Source organism: Aotus nancymaae, unplaced genomic scaffold (genome assembly GCF_030222135.1).
Source record: "Aotus nancymaae isolate 86718 unplaced genomic scaffold, 86718_ANA_hifiasm-v0.15.2.pri h1tg000028l, whole genome shotgun sequence".
In the NCBI taxonomy this organism is placed as follows: domain Eukaryota; kingdom Metazoa; phylum Chordata; class Mammalia; order Primates; family Aotidae; genus Aotus; species Aotus nancymaae.
In genome coordinates this window covers 12038173-12060802 of record NW_026988441.1, presented here as the reverse complement: position 1 = coordinate 12060802, position 22630 = coordinate 12038173, and the positions used below count along the sequence as shown (strand labels likewise).

The window sequence follows — 22630 nt, the reverse complement described above, 5'->3', positions numbered from 1 at the left end:
TCCACTCGCCTTGGCCTCCCAAAGTGCTGGAATTATAGGCGTGAGCCACTGTGCCCGGCCGGATATGTATTTTCATTTCTCTTGGGTAAATATCTATGAGTAGGATTGCTGGATTGTATAAGCGTGTATTTAACTTTATAAGAAACTGTCAACTGCTTTCTCGAGTGGGTGGGCCATTTTCAATTTCCTTTACCAATATGAGAGAGTACCAGTTGTTCCCCATCCTTACTTGGTATTGTCAAGTCTTTTTTTTTTTTCTTTCAGACAGAGTTTTGCTCTTGTTGCCCAGTCTGGAGTGCAATGGCACAGTTTCGGCTCACTGTGACCTCTGCCTCCCAGGTTCAAGCGATTCTCCTTCCACAGCCCCCGAGTACTGGGACTGTAGGCATGTACCACCACACCCAGTTAATTTTGTATTTTTAGTAGAGCTGGGTTTTCTCCGTGTTTCTTAGGCTGGTCTCAAACTCCCGACCTCTGGTGATATACCTCCCAAACTGCTGGGATTACAGGGGTGAGCCACTGCACATGGCCTGTCATGTCTTTTAAAGTTCAGCCATTTGCCAACAATTTCTTCTTGAGTACCTCTCTGTGCTTTTCAGGATAGATTATTCATCAAATACCCATCATATAGAATGTTCTTCCAACTCTTTTTATCATTTCAGTACTACCTATGCTTCAGGTCACTGTTTCCTAACACAGAATATATGTGAGAATCATTTGAGAGTTTTTCAGAATATACAAGCCCAAGTCTCACTACAGGCATATCGTATCAGCCTTTCCAGGGATGGTGTATATACCTATGTATGTTGAAAAGGTTCCCTAGGTAATTCTGATGTGTACCCTTTGCTAAAATCCATTGATTTAGCCCCAGGTCTTACCTATTACCTCCATCCTGGCTATAGGTTAGTAGTGTCTAGGAAGGTCTGGGTCCCTCTCCAGACCAATTATATTGGAATTTGTGGGTGGAGTCTGAGCATCAGTTGTTCTTTTAAAAAATTCCCCAGTTATTCCAATATGTAGCCATAGTTCCCATTAGATTTCTCTGACTTTTTGTGGCATTTACGCCTTTCTTTTCTGGTATTATGATTATTTTTCAGGTCTTATTTCATGTCTTGGGCTTTATATTCCTTGGGGTAGGGACATTGCATTTTTAATTTCCCTATCTTTTGTGAACACATGAATTGGTCATCAGGAAGAGATTTTCAGCCACATATAGGTTGTGTCCTGGGTCTCAGGTTCACATGTTAATGTTACAGTCTTTGTTCTCCACAAGGTCAGAGGTTGCTTGTGATGAAGGTTGTGGGTAATTCCACAGTACAGATGGTAGATGGAGGTTACCCTGTTTGGTATGCTTTTAGGTGTAGAATTGGAACTAAGAATTCTATGTGTGTGCGGTGGAGGGCAGGGATATATAGGGAGACAGAGATAATTAGGATTGCAGAATTATACAAGGAAGTATCGATAAAGGAAGGAAGACACTTCTCTTTAGAAGAAGTTTGAACTTATCTAATAGGCCAGAGTAAGCCACTGTAGATTTTTGAATAGGAGAGTGGACTCGTTTTTAGGAAGGTAATGAGGCAGTCATATGCAAGAAAGATTTCAGAGAGACTGGAGACAAGAAGTCATCCAAGACTTTGAGTGTTGTTGAGGGCCTGAGTCAGTTAGGTTTATGGGAATGGTGAGAACAGCATAATTGAGAGTTGTTAAAAAAAGAACAAGAGGCTTTCACAATGTATTGAATCTGGAAACAAATGAGCAGGGGCTGTGGATACTTAGGGGGTGTCACTGGGAGAAATGAGTGAACTGTGTGGAAGAGCTTGTTTAAATGGGTGACTTCAGACAGTATTTGGATGTGGGTGTCATGAGTTCTACAAGTAGTTGGGGCTAGAGATATAAATTAAGAGCCATCTCCAGAGAGATCACTAAGCTGATGAAAGAGGGTGGATGGAGGGAGACAAGCAGGGTCTGAGTACTACATCTGGTTTGAGGGTACAGTATATAAGCGGGAGATGGAGGGAGGAGAGCTCTCCAGAAGGGAAAATTTGTCTGTGATCTTAGATACTGTAAAAGGAAAAAGTATGAGTATTATAAAAATACTTTTGTATTTCACCAAGGCATGGATACTGATTTTGTGCTGTTTCCAGTGATCTTGGGTATGGAGGCAGTGCAGAGGGCCAGGAAAAATTAGGTGATGATGAAAGGGAAAGACAGCACATACATTTCAATTGCTTGGAAGTGAAACAAATGAGGTTATAGCTTAATATTTAGCAGAATTAATAAAGGAAGGCTATTTAGGTTAGAAGAGATCTGACCCTCCAAGAGGGCAGAAAAAAGGAACTGGGAACCGGGAAGAGGCAGAAGGTCGAGAGAGATTTCTGTGTGAATAAACCTTGGAGACCCTTGCATAGCTACATCTGATTCACTGGAACCGCCTGAGTGGGAAGTGTTATTGGCCCCTAATGAAGAGGCTGGGAGGCCTTTTACTCATGAGATCATCTTCTCTCCCAGAGGAAGGTAGGCACTTCCTTCCAGGCAAGTTGGTCGGTTGCTCCCAGATATACTCATTTTGTTGGCAGGTATGCAAATGAATTTAGTAAATTCTCTGGTCAAATAGAACAAATATCTGTAGACTTAGAAATAGTTTTACTCTGACTCCGCATTGAACAATTTTGTTTTTTTTCTGCCTGTAGAGAACCATTGTCTAAGGTAGTATCAACCATGAGGCAGCATGTTGATGTCTGATATATTATTTTTATTATAAACATAGAACAATTTTTATATATAATTCAGAATAGTCTTAGCCAGGCAAAATTAAATAACAAAAGAGCATGGATGAGGGAAAGTATGCACAGTCTGTGTCAAGGTTAGAAAACCCTGAAAGAGGTACCTGAGTATAGAGAACTCTGAACCAATCCTCTTTGAAAAAGTCTCTTAGGCCTAACATGAGATCAGGTAGGCAATATAGAATAAAACCTTTCTCTTAGCCCCAAAGACATTCCATCTGTGTAGAAGACTGGGTGAGAAGTACATTTGCCTGTCTTCCTCCTATCCTGCCTTTTTATTATAAGATGCATTTATAGACCCCATAGGAGAAAATAAATTTCAAAGGCTGTTAAAAAAGGCTAGGCCCAAGTTATAAACCACCTCCTCACAAACCTGTTTCCTCAGCACCAGTGCAGCTTTCTAGTTGTAAATAATGCCACCAGCACGAGTGATAGTGTCCCTGTAGGGTGCTTCCACTTCTCAAGGACCAAATATACCTTAGCAGAGTCCAAGGTTTCCTGAGAAAGTGAGTGGAGGCAGACAGAAAATGCACAGGTGCAAACATGGAATAGAATGGGAGTTGATGATTGGTCTGAGGTGCCTAGAAACTGAGTTAAATCTAGTTCTAGTTATGAATGAGGAAAACCTTTTCTTATTTTCTATTTGGAGCTTCTGACAAAAAACCTTGAGAAGCTTCTGACCAAGGGACCTGAGGGATTTTGGTGGCTTCTTTCACCTAAGGCAATCAGATTGCCCTACATAGCTAAGCTAAGTAAAAATAATCCTTTTCACATAAATAAACAGTTATAAAAATTAAAATGGTGTAATGTCTCAGAAAAAAAGAGAAAAACCCCAATACCCCAAATTGTGTATTCTTTAACAGTAATTTAAATAATCTCTGAAGGGCAGGTCTCTGATTCCTTTCCCAAGTTCCTAGCAGATTGTGTTTATCAGAAGCTGGTTCCCTCCTAGAGCTATAACCCCTCCCTCTCTCAGCACTTCTTTGAATAGAGCCCATAAAGATAATAAAACATATCTGTGCTTTTGCATTTTCCATCAGGAATTGCCTTGGAGTTCGGCAAGTGGTTTTCCTAGTTGCTTCTAGTGGATTCCCAGAAGACAGGCTTGCCAGAAGGATTAGGTGGCATTCTAGCTAAGCAGCAAGCTGCTTAGACCCTGATCCTACAGGTAGAAACCCTGACAGTGGACAAAGGTGTGTAATTTCACTATTGTTACATATTTGGTTTTCTTGTGTTTGGTGAGTTCACACAAGGCTTTGGAGAAATAGGAGAAGCCATTACTGCTTTAACTTTTTCTCTCTCTTGTTTTCTGGCACATGTACTTCATGGAAAAGGATGTAACCTCAAAGCTATGGCAAACCCGAATTACAGTGATAGGACAGGACTGGGGTGGGAAGGAATGAGTGCTCTGAATAGGTAAGTTTAAAACAAGTCCAGGTTTGGAAAAGGGGAAGGCAGGGGAAGTTCTGGCCACTCTTTACCGAAGTCAGCTTTGCCAAATTTCAATCACAAGAAGGTTGGGTTTCCTACAGACTCCCAATGTACCTTTCATCTATCGACACTGAGGGAGGGGCTGTGACCAGGCAGCCTGGAGGTGCCTTTTAGGAAGGAAGAGTAGGGGAAACTTCTTTCTGTCCCCAACCTCCCCACCACTCCCAGAGGGGAAAGGAATCTCCTATTGATGAGGATAAGAGACTTGGAATACATCAGCATGCAGTGAACAGGACAGGTTGCATTACTTCTTTTTTACTTCTGAATAAATTATGTCTGTGGTTGTTGGGGATGAGGAGGCTGACATTGGTTGTCTGGGTTGCTGGGCTGTGAAGTTCAGGGAAGAGTAAGTAACTTCCTTCATCTGAAAAGCACAAGTAATGATCAGTTAGGTCAGTGTCACAGGACAGGGCCTCACCTTGCCTGGTGTGATTCAGCACCACAAGCTGTTACCATTTTGAAATTTTAGCTCTGGAGAAGGGCTTTTGTTGTTATCCATTCTCTACCTGCTGACCTCCTGATGAATGATCATTAGAAGAGATAAATGATGGTATATATGCAATGGAATACGATAATGCAGCAATGAGAACAAGCAGACCACAAATACATACAACAATATGGATGAATCTCACAAAAGAGTGTTGAAGGAAAGAAGCTACATATAAGGATGTTGTATTTTTCCTTTATGTAGGAACAAAACCAAGCAAAACTAATCTGGAGCATTAGAAGTCAGGATAGTGGTTACTCTTTGGAGGGAAGTGACTGGAAGAGTTTCTTTTTTTCTGTTTTTATTTTGAGACAGAGTCTCTTTCTGTCACTCAGGCTGGAGTGCAATGGCATGATCTTGGCTCATTGCACCCTCCACCTCTCAGGTTCAAGTGATTCTCCTGTCTCAGCCTTTCAAGTAACTGGGATTACAGGTGTTCATCACCACGCCTGGCAGTAGAGACGAGGTTTCACCATGTTGGCCAGGCTTGTTTTGAACTCCTGACCTCAAGTGATCTGCCCACCTTGGCCTCCCAAAGTGTTAGCCACTGTGCCTGGCTGGAAGGGTTTCTTTTTAAGGGGAGATCATGCAGTATTTCAGGTCATGTAGTATTTCATGATTTGGGTGCTGCTTACCTTGGTGTGTTCAACTTGTGAAAGTTTCTACATTGTAAAAGTATAATTATGATTTAGCACTTTTCAGTATGTGTGTTTGCTCTACTGTAAAGGTAAAATGGAAAATTCTATAAAATTATTATAAAATAAACAGAATCTCAGATCTATTAAAATGGAAATTATCCTTTTGACAGTAAGAGCAGGATCAGACTGCAGGTAGGGGAGTGAGAATGATTCGGTGCCTTCCTTTTTTAGGCCAATGCGCTGGGTGCTCTATGTAGGTTATCTTGTTTAATACCTTCGACTTCTCTTTGAAGTAAGCAGAATGCCCATTTTACAGATGACAAAGCTGAGGATCAAAGAGATTAGGTTACTTGACCAGGGTCACAGAGCTACTAAGAGTCACATCCAGTATTCAGACACAGGATGGGGATAATTCCAAAATGCACATTCTTGCTGCGAATGGGAGTGACTGCAAATACATCTTTGTTGCTGCACTGAGGAACATTAACCCAAACTTGATGTTACATTGTGTTTTCAGGAATAACCAATTCTATACAGAGTCATTTCCATGAGAAAATAAGCCCAGGAAAACTGGCTGTGCTTACCTTGTTAGGAGAGTTGTCAGAGTGGTCCTGAGCTAGAGAAGCAAAAGAAGAGTTACCAATCCAAGGAAATGCAAAGCTGACTTAAGGTGATTCTAGCTGAAGGAGGTGGCAGTTGGAGGGTAGGGAGGTAGCCCATGATCAGTTAAGGAATTTACTTCCCTCAGAGTGTCTGGTCCAGACCCAGCACATTAGTACCAGATGAGGGGCAGGGGCAGAGCCACAGGAGGCCACAATCCACTTCTGAAGAGTTCTACCAGTTCACAAGGCCTTGATTATTTTTGCCCAGACGTGTTTCTCAGCAACATGCTCCAATTGCAAGGAGGGGCATTGAGGCTTGCAGCACCCACAGCACCCACAAGACAAGGAAAGTCTCACCAAGGGAGAATGCCCACATCCGTAATAGAGGCAGGAGGCGGAAGGAGTAAGGCTGAGGAAATGGCTCCTGGAAACATGGGTTCTTCCTCAGGCCTGCCTGGCCTGGGCAGAGTGAGCTTCTCTCCTCAGATGTGTCTCAGGGGACTCTTGTGGCTAGAAAGGGTGTGAAGACCTATGCCACCTTAGGGGTGGGAAATAGACATCCTTTCTGTGAAAATTTAGAAGGGAGGGAGTGGTTTGGGAATCCAGGATTCCCTACCAGGGGAGGGCACGTGGTGGAACATACCAGTTCTCACTGGGTAAGTGGCTTTACTTACTGTGGTTGGAGTCTGAGAGTTTGTGCTCTGTGAGATCACGCTGGTCGCTTGCCCTAAATAAATATCAGACACTGTGACTGCTTTTCCCAAGCACAGGATCTTTGTTCCCTGATTTAGGAAGGGCACTGTGAGCAGGTCATTCCTTGGGGTCCTTGATGTTGATACTGCCTTTCTTATGAGGGCCTCATTCTTCAGTCTAACTACAATCCCTTCTAGTGTTTCCTCTTTTCCTGTTTGCTAGATGGTCACATTTCATTCCATTCTTTATCAGCTGCTTCTCTGCCTACTTGTACCCTTAAGACCTTTCCCATTTTGTTTTCTGGGGTACTTTTTTTTCCTATTTATTGTTCAAGAGGACTGTGGTTGTTTTTGCTTTCTCTTAGGTTCTCTTCCTATCCTATCTCTCCCTCCTCTTGCTACTGTGCACGTGACTTGCTTTCTCCTGCTGCTTCTTTTATTTTTTCATTTGTATTCCTTCTTAGACCTTGGTTTCCGTGACTGGGGGACAGAGGAACATAACTGAGTCTCTTCCTCTAGATTAGATGGGGATTGGAATAGCCATGTCCAAGAGACAATGGGAGACAGGGAGCATGAAGACCAGGGAAGAGGAGACCTGCAGGAATTAGTGCCGAGAAGCAGGAGTTTAGTGGGAGGAGGAGATCCAGGCCCAGAGACAGGCAAAGAAGTTCTTTTCCTCTCCCAAGCATGGCAGTCAGCCTTGGAGGAAACAGAACAAGAGGAAAGGTCGTCATACCTGCCAGTCTTCCTGGAATGCAGAAAATACACCACCAGGGCTGCTATTAGGGCCACCCCGGCCAGTACTCCAATCACAATGCCAGCAATGGCCCCCCCTGAGAGGCCAGAACTTTCTGTATCTGTCATGGAAAGAAAAGAGGAGAAGAAATGAAGGTGAAATTATTTTACATTGGGGGCTGGAAACAATTCTCAGAATGAAGTTGTTTCTAATTGTTCCTTCAAGGAATACAGTTTTGTTGTAGGAGGGTTGCTGGAAGATGATTAGCTAATTATATCCTTGCAATTTTTTTGTTTTTCTGTCAACCATGTTTCTAGGTTGATGATCAGTCTTCTGTCAATTCCATCCTGGCCTTTCTGCGCTCAGACATTTTTGAAGATTTTGAAATGTGAGAAAGGCTGATTGCTATTTTGTATGTGACTAGAACTTTCCACCTTTTTTTGTGGTTGCATCTTTTTCTCAGTGTCTCAGTTGTGGCAGTCAGTGCATTCTGAATTCAGCATCTCTTTTGCATAGACACCTCGCTTCCCACAGGCTCCCAGCAAGGGTATGAAAGCAAGCCCAGTTCTGTGTGACTGTTTTACTCTGAAGTGTGAATGGCTGGAGGACTCCCTGTCAACCTTGCAGAAACTCTTAGAACTGCACTGCAATCTAAAACTTCCTTTGTCTCTTTCTCTTCCACAGGAATCAGATCTGCATCATGATCTGAGGGCTCTCTCAGGTTCCTTTCACTCTCGCCTCACTTTCCCCAATAGGCATTTCCCCCAATAAATTATCTCATATGCTTAATCCCATCTTTGCTGTATCTCAGTGGATGGAAATAACGTACCAGGCTTGAGACTTTGCTTTAACTCCCCTTTTCTCCCCTTTCTCATATTTAATTATAATCATGTACTGGTGGGTTTCTTGTATAATGCTTCTCCCCCATATGTATATATTATTATTATTTATGTATTTATTCTATATTATTTATGTATAATAAATATATAAATAATATACATAATAAAAATAAATACATAAAATATAAAAATTTATATAATAAATATATAGATAATATATTTTGCATCTATTTCTTCTTCTTCTTTTTTTTTTTGAGGCAGGTTCTCACTTTGTCACCAAGGCTGGAGTGCAGTGGCACAATCATGGCTCATTGTAGCCTCTTGGGATCAAGTGATCCTCCTACCTCAGTCTCCTCAGTAGCTGGGACTACTGGCACATGCCACCACACCTGGCTAATTTTTTTTTTGAGACAGAGTTTCACTCTTGTTGCCCAGGCTGGAGTGCAATGGTGCGATCTCGGCTCACAACCTCTGCCTCCCAGGTTCAAGTGATTCTCCTGCTTCAGCCTCCCAAGTAGCTGGGATTGCAGGCATGCACCACCAAGCCTGGCTAATTTTGTATTTTTAGTAGAGATGGGGTTTCTCCATGTTGGTCAGACTTTCCTCGAACTCCCGACCTCAGGTGATCCATCTGCCTCGGCCTCCCAAAGTGCTGGGATTACAGGCATGAGCCACGGCACCCAGCTACCTGGTTAATTTTCAAAAATAATTTTTGTAGAGCTAGGGTTCCACTATATTGCCCAGTCTGGTCTTGGACTCCTGGGCTCAAGAGATCCTCCAGCCTCGGCCTCCCAAGTGTTGGGATTACAGATGTGAGCTACTGTGTCCAGCCTATTTCTTCTTTATATCTATTGTAACCATTTGGGGCTTAGCCCTCACCAGTCAACTCAGGCTGGTGATTAATGCTATGTTAGCTACTTTTGTGGGGTATTTCCTGTGTGCCAGGCCCTGTACTGCTAAATGCTTTACATGTATCTCATTTGATCCATAAAATAGTGCTGTCAGGTAGACATTATTTCCATTTTAAACATGAAAAAATGGAAGCTTAGAGTGGTAAAAACCTTACCTAAAGTCAGATGGATAGTGAGAGGTGGATCTGAGATTTGACTCTAGGACTACCTGATTTGAAGGCTAATGATAATAGTAGTGGTAATAGCAGCTAACATTTATGAAACATTCCTTCTGTGTGTGGTTGTGTGGTATTTTGCTGAAAGTTTGTTATTACAATTAAATTTTTAAAACAATACTATGGGGCCAGGTGTGGTGGCTCACACCTGTAATCCCAGCACTTTGGGAGACTGAGATGAGAGGATTGCTTGATCCTAGGAGTTGGAGTCTAGCCTGGATAATATGGTGAGATTCTGTCTCTCTGAAAGCAAAAATAAAAATAAATTAGCCAGGTGTGGTAGCATGTACTACTTAGGTCGCTAAGGTAGGGGAATTGCTTGAGCCTAGGAGGTTGAGGCTGCAGTGAGCTGTGTTTGCACCACTGCATTCCAGTTTGGGTGACAGAGTGAGACCCTGTCTCAAAAACAAAGCAAAAACCCAACCCCCCTGCAATACTATGAAGCAGGCATTCTTAGTGCAATTTTCGGTTGAGGAATCCGAGGCTCAGAGTAGTTAAGAATCTTGTGCAAGAAAGAAATTTATAACTGTAGGCCAGGTACAGTGGCACCTGATTGTAATCCCAGCAATTTGGAAGGCCAAGGCAGATGCATCACTTGAGCTCAGGAATTTCAGACCAGCTGGGCAAGATGATGAAACCCTGTCTCTACAAAAAAATTACAACAATTAGCTGGGGGTGGTGGCATGTGTCTGGTTTCAGCTACCCAGGAGGCTGAGGCAGGAGGATAGCTTGAACCTGGCAGGTTAAGGCTGTGGTGAGCCATGATCAGCCATGGTGACAGAGTAAGAGCCTGTCTCAAACAACAAAAAAAGTTGTTCTTTAAAAAGACCACTATAATTGACAACCTTTAACTAGGCTGACTAAGAGAGAAAGAAGATTCAAATTACTAAAATCAGAAATGAAAGTGAAAATATTGCTACTAATTCTTTAGAAATAATAAGGATTATAAGAGTACTATGAGTAATTGTATGCCAACAAATTGGATAACCTGGATGAAATGAACAAATTTCTAGAAACACAAAACCTGCCACGATAGAATCATGAATAAATAGAAAATCTGAATAGACCTATAACCAGTAATGAAAATGAATCGGTAAAAGCATTTGACAAAATTCAACATTCTTGGGCTGGGTGCAGTGGCTCATGCCTGTAATCCCAGCACTTTGGGAGGCCGAGGTGGGCTATCATGAGGTCCAGAGATCGAGATGATGCTGGCTAACACGGTGAAACCCCGTCTCTACTAAAAATACAAAAAATTAGCTGGTGTGGTAGTGGGCGTGTGTAATCCCAGCTACTCAGGAGGCTGAGGCAGGAGAATTGCTTGAATCCGGGAGGTGGAGGTTGCAGTGAGCCAAGATTGTGCCACTGTACTGCAGCCTGGGTGATAGAGTAAGACTCTGTCTTAAAAAAAAAAAAAAATTCAACATTCGTTCATGCTAAAAAAACACTGTAACTAGGAACAGAAGGAAATTCTCAACATAATAAATGCTACAAATGAAAGGCCCCTAGCTACCATCACAGTCAATGGTGAAAGACTGAAAACTTTTCCTTTAAGATCAAGAGCAAGACAAGGATACCTGCTTTTGCCACTTCTATTCAACATAGTATTAGAATTCCTAGCCAGAACAATTAGGCAAGAAAAAAAACCCATCTAGATTGGAAAGAAGTAAAATTATATCTGTTTGTAGAATATGCTAACTCATATGTAGAAAACCCTAAAGATTCCACAAAAGCTGTTAGACAATAAATTCAGCAAAGTGGCAGGATACAAAATCAACATGCAAAAATCAATTGTATTTTTGTGTACTAACAATGAACAATTCAGAGGAAAATTAAGAAAAAAAATTGCCAAAAAAAATTAAATAAGACATAACTAAATGGAAAAGACATCCCATTTTCATGGATTAGAAGACTTAATATTGTTAAGAGATTTCAGTGTCAGTGCTACCCAGTGATCTACAGATTCAGTGCAATCCCTATCAAAATCCCAGTAATATTTTTTTGCAGAAATAGAAAAATTCATTCTAAAATTTATATAGACTCTGAAGGGACCATGAATAGCCAAAGCAGTCTTGAAAAAGAACAAAGTTGAAGGGCTCACACTTCCTGGTTTCAAAATTTTAAAGCTATGGTGATCATCACGCTTGTAATCTTAGTACTTTGGGAGGCGGAGGTGGGCGGATTGCTTGAGCTCAGGAGTTCCAGACCAGCCTAGGCAACATGGTGAAACCCTATACCTACAAAGAAAAGTGAAAAAAACAAAAGAACCCCAAAATCCCCAAACAACAGCAACAACAACAAAAAACAAACAAACAAACAAACAAAAAGCTACAATAATCAAAACAATATGATACTGGCATAAAGAAATAGAAACCAGTGGAATAAAATACAGAGCTCAGAAAGAAACGCTTGCATATATAGTCAAATGGTTTTTGACAAGGGTGCCAAGATCATTCAATGGGAAAAGGATAGTCTTTTTAACAAATGGCATTGAGGAAACTGGGTATCCATGCAAAAGAATGAAATTGAACCTTTACATAATACCATATATGAAATTAATTCAAAATACATCAAAGACCTAAATGTAAGAGCTAAAACTATAAAGCTCTTGGAAGATAGAGTGAAAACTTTGTAACACTGGATTTGGCAATGATTTCTTGGCTATGACACCAAAAGCATAGGCAACAAAAGAATGAAATTGGACTTTATGAAAAGTTTTTGTGCATCAAAGCACATTATCATGGAAGTAAAAAGACCTCTTATAGAATGAGAGAAAATATTTGAGAATCATATATATGATAAGGGATTACTATCCAAAATATATAAAGAACTACTGCAACTCAACAACAACAACAAAATCCCCAAACAACCCAATTAAAACATGGGCAAAGGACTTGAATAAACATTTCTCCAAAGAAGATAAATGGCCAATAAGCACATGAAAGGATGCTAAATATTGCTAAGCATTAGGGAAATGCAAATCAAAACTCCAGTGATATACCACCTTACAAGCATTAGGATGGCTATTGTAAAAAACAAAACAAAACCAAAAAACAAATGTTTTTGAGGATGTAGAGAAATTTGAACTCTAGTGCATTGTTGGTGGGAATGTGAAATGGTATAGCCACTGTGGAAAGTGGTATGATGGTTCTTCAGAATTAAACAGGATTACCATTTGATCCAGCAATTCCACTTCCGAGTATCTATTCAAAAGAATTGAAAGCAGGGGTTTTAACAGATGTTTGTATACCCTTGTTTGTAATAGCATTATTCATAATAGCCAAAAGGTGGAAGCAATCTAACTGTCCATAGATGGATGAATGGATAAGCAAAATGTGATATATCTATCTACACAGTGTAATATTATTCAGTCTCCAAAAGGAATGAAATTCTGATGCATTCTATGTCATGGATGGACCTTGAAGACTTTATGCTAAATGAAGTAAGCCAGACACAAAAGGACAAATACTACATGCTTCCATCTGTATGAGAGGTACTAAGAATAGTTAAATACAGTCTGGGCACAGTGGCTCATTCCTGTAATCCTAGCACTTTGGAAGGCCGAGGCTGAGACCAGGAAATTGAGACCACTCTGGGCAACACAACGAAACCCCATCTCTACAAAACAATTGAAAAAAATTAGCCAGGCATGGTGGTGCACGCCTGTAATCCCAGGTACTCTGGAGGTAGAGGTGGCAGGATTGCTTGAGCCCAGGGGATCAAGGCTGGAGTGAGCTTTGATCATGCTGTAGCACTCCAGCCTGGGTGACAGAGTGAGACCCTGTCTCAAAAAAACAAAACAAAAAAACCCAACCAACCAAAAAAAAAAAAAACACAAAAAAATAAAAAAACAACTAAGTATATTTGATTCAGAGCCTGAGCTCTTCACCACTTTGCAATTCTGTTTACTATAATGGTCTCTTAATTGATATTCTGCCCCCTGTGAGTTTTATCTTTTTTTTTTTTTGAGACAGAGTTTTGCTCTTTCACCCAGGCTGGAGTGTAGTGGTGGGATCTTGGCTCATGGCAACCTCAATCTCCTGGGTTCAAGCAATTCTCCTGTCTCAGCCTCCCAAGTAGCTGGGATAATAGGCACTCACTACCATGCCTGGCTAATTTTTATATTTTTAGTAGAGATGGGTTTTTACCATGTTGGCCAGGCTGATCTCTAGCTCCTGACCTCGTGATTTGCCCACCTTGGCCTCCCAAAGTGCTGGGATTACTGGTATGAGCCACTGTGCCCGGCCAAGTTTTATCTATTTTGCCCACCATTGGCAGAGTAATCCTCCAGGGACATATAGGGAGGGGTGAGGAGTCACTTACATTTCACGGTCAGGCTTATGGGGTCACTTTGGTTGACACTGATTGGGTTGGAGACCTCACAATAATACTCCCCAGCATCCTCCCTTTTGACAGGGTCTATTCTGAGGGTTCTGTTGTCCTGGAATAGCTTTATCCTCTCTGAGGATAAGATATTCTGGCTATTAAAGAACCACTTGATGGAGATTTCAGTGTCATTTGTGGAGCAGGTCAGGTTCACAGAGTCCTTGTCTTCTGTGACTGTGGTGCTGGTGGCTTGAACTTCAGGCCGTGCCACTTGATTTAGTTCTGTGGACAAATAGAGGAGAGAATCTACTGAGAATGGGCTTGGGGCTTGGGGCCTGGGGGCTACGCTCTTTTCCCTGAGCTCTTAGCGAGCTCTCAGGTCACAAGTGAGCTGTGCAAAGGTGACCAACCACGGGATGGCCCTGACCCTCTGCAGAAAGTCAAGTGTCTTTGTTCAGTGATGATCTGTAAGGAGAGGGCTGCACCTCCTTTCTGACCCCAGATCATCTCAGAGTGACCCCCTGCATATTTCTGTATCCCCACTTGTAATCCTCTTCTCAGCCCATGTGTCCAGCAACCTCATCATCAGGTAGAACGTTTTTCCCACTGACTTTTGTGTGACCCTTTCCTAGAGCTTTCTGTGATCAGGCATCCTTCCTATGACTGTAACCTTTACATACAAAAGGGAAGGTAGTTTTTTTTTTCCATTAAATAATTTTTTAGGGAATGAAGATGGCCCAGTCAGTCTTCATGACGTTAGTATCTGGACAAGTTCCAATCCAAAGGATTTCTCACTCTAAAGAGGAGTTTTACTTCCTGGTCTGTGGATAGAATATCACGGTGAAGGAGATTCCTAGAGAGTAGTCACAGTGTTAACAGAAGATTGATATTCTTACCTTCTCTACAAATACACACTGTTTGGCACTGCCCATTTTCTCCCATGCAGAACCCCTGTGGCTGAATCTCCTGATTTTTCCAAATGTGTGTCACTCGCTGTACTCTGTGCTACCACATGTGCTGTGCCCACAGCCTCATATAACATGACTTCAGAGCCACGGCAAGCTCAGGGACCCTGAGGCTCCCTCTCTTCCCATTTCCTTGCAGCATGACCCAGGGGAAGCTTTGGTGTTGACTGCCATAGTTTTTTTTTGTTTGAGACAGAATCTCTCTCTGTTGCCCAGGCTGGAGTGCAGTGGTGCAGTCTTGGCTTTCTGCAACCTCTGCCTCCTGGGTTCAAGTGATTCTTGTGCCTCAGCCTCCCGAGTGGCTGGGATTACAGGCAAGGGCAACCATGCCTGGCTAGTTTTTTGTTTTTTTTGTTTTTGTATTTTTAGTAGAGATGGAGTTTTGCCATGCTGGATGTTGGTCAGGGTGGTCTCAAACTCCTGACCTCAGGTGATCCTCCCACCTTGGCCTCCCAAAGTATTGTGAGCCACCATGCCCAACCATTGACTGCCATCTTGATTTAGCCAGATTCACAACCGGCCACCTGGATAACTTCTCCACATACCCACATCCTACCCCAGATGGAGTCAGGGCAGAGCCAGTTACCAGGCAAGCTGAGAGCAGAGCAGGGAGCAGAGTCTGAGCTGCTCATCCCTGATGAAGGGCATTTCCTTCTCTCATTTAGGGAAAACTAATATGAGCCTATTTCAAAACCTCACATATTCCTTGTATCACATGGAGTAGGTAAAAGAAGGTCAAGAAGTTACAGAAAGGGACATGTTAGTGACAGAAGCAACTTGATCTTGATGACCCTTTCTGCTTCCCACTCTGTGAAGCCCCTCCCACGACATGGGGCTTTCTGGGACTGAAAGAACCCCATCCCCACATTCTAGGTTGGACCTTAGGTCAGCTGTGAGAAATCAGAAAAACAAAGGGAAGAGAGTCTGCCGAGATGAATTGGGAGGGTTCAGGGGAGAATTTGGACTTGCTTGTGCCCATTGGATACAGACTAGAAATGAAAATTTCTTTTCTGGTCCTATTTGAAAACCAGACAGCTTATACTTCAGAGCTTAGTGTTGATGCTCCAGGGAGCACTTACTAGAGACTGTGATTGTCTTGACTGTGGTCCTGTTGCGGCCAGTGACTGGGTTAAGGGCGACGCAGGCATAGGATCCACTATGATCCACAGTGATGTTGGAGATAAAGAGCTCTTGTGTGTTTTTCTGGTGTGATGTTCCATTGATAAGCCAAGAGTACTCTGCAGGTGGGTTAGAGGCTGCATCGCAGAAGAGGCTGAGATTTGCCCCTGGATAGTAAGAGGTTTTTGAAGGGGAAATGGTGGGGGTGTCCGGGCCATCTGGAGCAAAGAGAATAAAGCCACAGGTGATGTCATCAGAGGGAAGGGGAAGCTTCTGGTCTGGAGGAGGGCCACAGTGTTTTTCTCTACCAAGTGACAATCCTGAAGTCCCAACCAAACTTCCGCTCTGTCCACTGAGTCTGAGTCTGAGACATTCAGCTGTTTCTCCCATCACAGGCTATGGACCCTGAGCCTCCCAGGACAGGAGCAGCCCCTCCCCGCCTATTCTTGGTTCAGGCTGGGGCTGCCCAGGTTTGCTTGGGGCAGGAAGTCATGGCCAGCCTGGGTTTCCTGGGTTAAGGGTCTGCGTCCTTAGACCTGAGAGGGACTGAGAGGCCTGGCCTCTGGCCTTGTGGATTTGGGCTGGCAGCCTGGGTCACAGAGGAACAGAAGATACTCACAGGTCACATTCAGGGTGACTGGGTCACTGCGGTTTGCACTCACTGGGTTCTGTATTTCACACTCATAGGGTCCTGTGTCGTTCCTTGTGACGTTGAGTAGAGTGAGGGTCCTGTTGTCACTGGAGAGCAACAGCCTGGGACTGACCGGGAGGTTCTGATTGTTCACCCACCACAGGTAGGTTGTGTTCTGAGTCTCAGGTTCACAGGTTAAGGCCACAACATCCTCATCCTCCACGGGGTTGTAGTTGTTGCTGGTGATGTAGGGCTTGGACAGCTCCGCTGTGCAGATAACAGAGAGAAGATTGCCCTGTGTGGCACCTGTGATTCCGCCACAGGCATTTTTCTTTCTTCCTTTCTTTCTTTTTTTGGAGACGGCGTCTCGTTCTGTCACCCGGGCTGGAGTGCAGTGGCGCGATCTTGGCTCACTGAAACCTCCGCCTCCTGGGTTCAAGTGATTCTCCTGCCTCAGCCTCCCAAGTAGCGGGGATTACAGGCACATGCCGCCACGCCTGGCTAATTTTTTGTATTTTAGTAGAGACAGGGTTTTACCATGTTGCCCAGGCTGGTCTCAAACTCCTGAGCTCAGGCAATCCATCTGCCTTGGCCTCCCAAAATGCTGGGATTACAGGCGCAAGCCACTGCTTCCAGCCAGGCATTTTTCAGAGATGGCATCTCCCCACCTCTTAGCCAACTGAAGTCCTTAAAAGCCCATGGCAAGTGTGTGTGTCACAAGACAGATGTACGACGATCTGAGGGCTCAGAGACTGTGAGGCCTCCTGCTCTGTGTGGTTCTCCCACAGACTTTCTCAAGTGTGAACTGAGCAGCAGTGCTGGGTCGTGGACAGACACAGGACTGGGAGTAATAGCCCCCGGCACTTCTGGTTCTTCCCTGACTGGCTGATGACTGTGGACCTCACCTGGAATGTGCAGGTGCTGGGTCTCTTCCACCTTCACAGTCCTACTTTGCCCCATTAGGTGTGTTTTCTCTGTGGCTTCCCTGTCTAAGGACATCCTAGAGATGGGTGATGATGGGACTTCCCATTGTCCTTAAACCCAGAGGATTCTGTGCAGCCTGGTCTGGGACTGTATATTTCAGCAGAAATAACACAGGGGACAGGCTGGGCGTGGTGGCTCATGCCTGTAGTCCCAGCACTTTGGGAGGCTGAGGCAGGTGGATCATGAGGTCAAGAGATTGAGACCATCCTGGTCAACATGGTGAAACCACATCTCAACTAAAAGTGTAAAAATTAGCTGGGTGTGGTGGTGTGTGCCTGTAGTCCCAGCTACTCGGGAGGCCGAGGCAGGAGAATTGCTTGAACTCAGGAGGCGGAGGTTGCAGTGAGCTAAGATTACGCCACTGCACTCCAGCCTGGACAACAGAGTAAGACTCCATCTCAAACAAACAAACAAACAAACAAACAAACCACAGGGGACACCACAGGCAAGCCTGGAGGTCAGTTCAGTCGTCAGGCAGTGGAAACACAAGGTGGGGCAGTTTTTCCCAGGTGTCTGATGATGACTGACTTGAGCCAGTGACCCCTAAAGGTAGAGTCCAAGGAATGATCTAGAAAAGAGTGAGGTGACAGGCAGGAGCTGCCTGGATTTAATAGCATACCTATGTTCCTTGTCTTTGGTCTTTACTGTCCTTTCTCCCCCTGAAGAGGGCAGGTGAGGATGCTGTGGATGTTTTCTGAATTATGTGGGGTTTTTGCAAATGCAGAATAACCGACTGGTGGAATGGAAGGAGCATGAACTTGCTGAAAATCGGACCCTCGTGGACCGTGTGTGTTTGGTAGATCTGGGATATAAATTTGAGAAGTTAAATTCTTCCATATGTGAAAATCGTTATTAATACTCTGGATCTAAGACCCACTACTGAGAGGAATATTTCTCTAGAGAACATGGTAAACTCTTAAACCAAGATCTAAAGTCCAGAAGGATCATGTTATGATCAAAGAAAAATGCTAAAGTCAGTTTGAAATCAGTGACTCCTAGGTAGAGGGGATTCACGGGTCCTGTTAGGAAGACAGAACTTGTCAGAGGGGACATCTGAAGGGTCTCAATTACATAAAGAGAGAAATGAAGCCATATGAAGATAAGTGATGTATGTTATGTTAGTAAATTTAGAAAGTTCTGTGTTACAAATTCCTGTGGAGATTCAGGTGAAAAGAAGAGGAGCCCAAAATAGTCATATGAAATGTTTTCTTCCTTTTCTCTCGACCTCAGGAAACACAATTAGAGTTTGACCAAATTTGTCAAAATTGGGCAGAGTCTAAGTGAGACAACAGTGGCTGGTGCATCTCCCTGTCCAAGGGACCCCAACTTATGACAATGGTGTCATTGTGAGGACACAGATGTATGTGGAACGGGCAGCACACCCATCAGACAGCACCCACCTGGCCAGCTACACCTGGAGAAGGTCCCAGGAACCACTAGAGGATGTGAGCCCACAGCAGGATGGGCATGGAGTTGTGAATCAAATGGCTGAAGTGAGCCCATGGGCTTTGGGGACTGCAGACCTGTCATTCTGCCTCTGACCCCCTGGTGAGTCAGTGTAGAGAGTGGATGGAGGAGTCACTCATCCCTGTCCTGTGGCCTGTTCCACATGTTGGCCTCACTGAGGGAAAGAGCCCTGGTTGGGGACACGGTGGAAGCTCGTTCTCCTGGTGACCTGGGGACATTGGCTCATGATGGAGCCTGGCAGGGGTAGTAGCTGCTTTGGCTTATTTCTCTGCGTATCGTATTGCCTGGGAGGTGGGCCTGGCCACAGTGTGAGTGGGAAGGGAACAGGACAGTCAGCCTTGTTAGAGGGAGTGTCTGGGGAAGGCCTAAGGGTGGAGGAATAAAGGGAGAGGAAAATGAGGACATGGAGGAGCAGAGAGAGTCAGAGATGGCCATGACAGTGAGCAGTGGGGGCTACAGTGACCTCAGAGACCCCAGCAATCAGGAGCCGGAAGCCCTAAAAACCTTCCCACAGCCGAGCAGCCCCAGAGTCACATGAGATGTGGTTCTTGGGGTGGCTTTAGGGGCAGATGGTCAGGGGATGGAACATGGGTTCAGTCCCTGGAGGGATGAGGAGAGGTATGGCAAGAGCCTCCTAGGATTCTGCAACCAGATCTGGTCTCTAAAGAGGTTATGGATCATTCATTCATTCATTCATTCATTCATTCATAAGAGAACTACTGAGTGTATGTCTCATGTTGGACCCTGGCTGGTTCAGGGTGTGAGTAGAGAGAGAAAGCAAAGTCCTTTCCTTTATCCTCCTGTGGGAGTGATACCAACAATCAGGAAACACAGGATTTCAAGTCCAGGGAGCAGGGGTGTGGGTCTTGAGGGGATAGGCCTGAATATTTCTTTTCTTTTCTTTTTTTTTTTTTTTTTTGAGATGGAGTCTTGCTCTGTCTCCCAGGCTGGGGTGCAGTGGCACGATCTCGGCTCACTGCAACCTCTGCCTCCTGGGTTTAAGCAATTCTCCTGCCTCAGTCTCCCAAGTACCTGGAATTACAGATGTGTGCCACCATGCTCGTTTTTGTATTTTTAGTGGAGATGGGGTTTCACCATGTTGGCCAGGCTGGTCTCAAACTCCTAACATCAAGTGATCTGCTCACCTAAGCCTCCCAAAGTGCTGGGATTACAGGTGTGAGCTACCACGCCCAGCCCAGGCCTGAACATTTCTGACACTGACTCTAATTGTTGAATAAATTCCAGAATAAAACTTGGTTGATTCTCCATTTGCTCTTACTCCCCAGACCAGGGTCTCCCCTCTGGGCTGCAGATGCCTAAGAAGGGAGGAACTGAACCAACTCTGGTATTGGGGTTCACAGATGCCAAATAAGGCTCCTGAGTAGAGGAGAGGTTGAGGCTATGCTTGAAGACAAATCTCCTGTCACTCTGATCTGCCAGTTATGGGTCTGTGTGATCTTGATATAGTGATTGTATTACCATGTGGCTCAGTTTTTCCCCATAAAATAGTATAAATGGTTAATGATTTTGGGTTGTCTTGTGGTCTGTGAATGAACCTTAAAATATTTGTAATTATTTGACCTCAGCTCTGCATAGGGGAGTTGCCCAAATAAACAGCATCTATTTATTTTTTATTTTTTTTGAGACAGAGTCTCGCTCTGTCACCCAGGTTGGAGTGCAGTGGCACAATCTCGGCTCACTGCAACCTCCGCCTTCCAGGTTCAAGTGATTCTTCTGCCTCAGCCTCCTGAGTAGCTGGGATTACAGGCAGGTGCCACCACGCCTGGCTAATTTTTTTGTATTTTTAATAGAGAGTGGTTAGCTCTGCCCAGGAGGCCACAACCTAGCCCTGGCACAGGCTCCTCAGGGTCACCAGGAGTCGGGAACCTTGGGATAGTTTTTTGGAGCCGAGTTTCTCTGTGAGGATCCCAGAATGCCCCTCAGGCCAGATCCTGACTGAGTCCTACTGGGTCTTTCTAGGGGACATGTTCACCAGGAAGGTCCCAGCAGGGCTAGATTGAGACTGATCTCCCCTTGATAAGTTACCTACATCAGATTGTCCTTCCCCTGAAGCAAATGTCTGCAGGATCAGGATTGCAGGGTAAGAAATTCGATATTTTGCTATCTGTCCCATAGTGTGTGTCCTGTGCTAAATGCTCAAACCTTACCATGAGATGTAATGCAGAGGGGACACAGGCACAGCCCAGCCCTGAGAATCCCGTGTGTGGGAAGCAGAACCGGCTGCAACACCTAGAGTTCATGGGGAAATACTCACGGTATACACGGAACTGGCCAGTTGCTTCTTCATTCACAAGATCTGCCATTATGACTTGTAGCCTGTAGAATCCTGTGTCATTCAGGGTGACGTTCTGGATCAGCAGGGAGGCATTGGGGTATATTGTCTCTCGGCCGCTGTGTGCGGGCCCTGGGATAGTTTGTTGAGTTGTTGTTACATATCCCATAATTCGACGGGTGCTGTCCACGCTTTCCCCTTTGTACCAGTTGAAGCCGGTATTATTCTGGGGCAGATTGTGGGTGAGTAGAAGAACCTCCTTCCCCTCTGCGACATTGGATGGCATGGATTCAATAGTGAGCTGGGCACTGGTGGGCGGGTTCCAGAAGGTTAGAAGTGAGGCTGGGAGAGAGGAGAGAGCATCAGTCAATATTAGGACCTGTGCATTGGGATGGAAGGATGGGGCCCTGGGTCCTGAGCAGGTCTCTTCATCCCTCCACCTTAGGGTGTGTGTGTGTGTGTCCTATTGGGTCAAGGTCAGCAGAGTGACCGCATTCCCTTAGTGCCTCTGACCTTGTCATTTCTCTGGAATGCTCTTCCCCAGGGGTCTGCACGGCTCCCTCCCCACCGCCCTCAGATCCTGCTTACATCAGGGGATTCTTGGGAGACCCCTCCCCTGACACCTCCTCTAGAGACCCTGGGTCTTCCCTTTCTGACCTTTTCCAGCTCTGTTCCCTCCAGTGCTCTTGTCAACACCTGACCTCACATTCTAGATCTCTTTGCGTGTCTGTCTTCCTCCCCATGAGAGTGTGAGCTCCGTGAGGAAAGGAAGTTGTATGATCTTGGTTGCCCCGCTATGCCTGGGACAGGCTGCAGACTCCTGTGGATCAGCTCATGAGCATTCCCAGAGCCCTCCACGTCCTGGGGTTTATTTGCCAATATCTGAGGTTGGTGACTCAGGGCTCTGTTTAATGCCTCTTTTAATTTTTTTCCCTTAATTGTCACACTGACTTAAATTGTGATTATTGTCATCAGTTTTTGAAAAATGTATTGCTCATTGATGATTCACTTGGAAAAGGTAAAAAATGGGAGACCGTTTCTTCACTAACAGTTTCAGATCACTGAGACTTTCCTTTTATGATCTCTATCCCTCTTTCATGTCCTCTCTCCTATTTGGCTCCAAGAGAAGCCCTTTCTCCCCTCTTAGAGCCTGATCCTTCCCAGGAGACCCCAGCCATTCTCTGTGCTCCCTCCTCCTACCCCTTCTCAGGGAGTCCTCTCCTCACCTGTGAGCAGAAGCCCCTGCCAGGGGACACACACTCTATGAAGTCGGGCTGAGAGGTGCCCCATGGTGTCTGCTGCCTGCTCTGTCTTCACCTGTGTAGAAGAGCCTGGGCTGCAGGAACGCTTTGAGCACGGCTGCTCTGACTGTCAGCTCTGCTGTTTTTCCACCCTCTGTGCTGAGCCTCCTCCCTGGGACCCAGAGCTTTGTCTGGTCATGTGTGCTGGGG

The 22630-nt window shown here is 44.6% G+C and overlaps 1 protein-coding gene and 1 long non-coding RNA gene across 8 annotated transcripts in view; one reads left to right on the top strand and one right to left on the bottom strand.

Annotated features, from left to right (window-relative positions):
- LOC105723483 (uncharacterized) overlaps positions 1–22630 on the top strand; it is a 126798-nt gene that overhangs the window by 65157 nt on the left and 39011 nt on the right. Inside the window, exon 2 of the long non-coding RNA XR_001108834.2 lies at positions 16492–16598. This is a non-coding gene — a long non-coding RNA (uncharacterized LOC105723483). The remainder of the gene's footprint in view (positions 1–16491; positions 16599–22630) is intronic.
- CEACAM1 (CEA cell adhesion molecule 1) lies at positions 2732–22620 on the bottom strand. 7 transcript variants are annotated; one of them, XM_012461513.3, is made up of 10 exons: positions 22406–22620; positions 21162–21521; positions 16424–16702; positions 15765–16022; positions 13718–14002; positions 7430–7550; positions 6676–6728; positions 5984–6015; positions 5674–5724; positions 4514–4638 (listed from the first exon to the last, which is right to left on the bottom strand). In XM_012461513.3, the coding sequence occupies exons 1-9, from the start codon at positions 22467–22469 to the stop codon at positions 5710–5712; spliced, it is 1467 nt and encodes a 488-aa protein (XP_012316936.2). In that variant the 5' UTR covers positions 22470–22620; the 3' UTR covers positions 4514–4638; positions 5674–5709. The 7 variants fall into 7 exon arrangements, 6 of the variants coding, with proteins under 6 accessions (XP_012316933.2, XP_012316936.2, XP_012316935.2 ...); XM_012461510.3 differs by lacking the exon at positions 5674–5724 and having other exon boundaries at positions 2732–4638; XR_010344259.1 differs by lacking the exon at positions 6676–6728 and having other exon boundaries at positions 22406–22615.

Bases quoted from the DNA above. Each gene is read 5' to 3' on its own strand.
- CEACAM1 (XM_012461510.3), bottom strand. From the start codon at position 22,469: ATGGGGCACCTCTCAGCCCGACTTCATAGAGTGTGTGTCCCCTGGCAG. The intron at 21,522-22,405 runs GTGAGGAGAGGA...CCTCTCTCCCAG, and splicing joins GCAGGGGCTTCTGCTCACAG to CCTCACTTCTAACCTTCTGG. The intron at 6,016-6,675 runs GTAAGTAAAGCC...TTGCTTCTCTAG, and splicing joins ACTCTCAGACTCCAACCACA to CTCAGGACCACTCTGACAAC.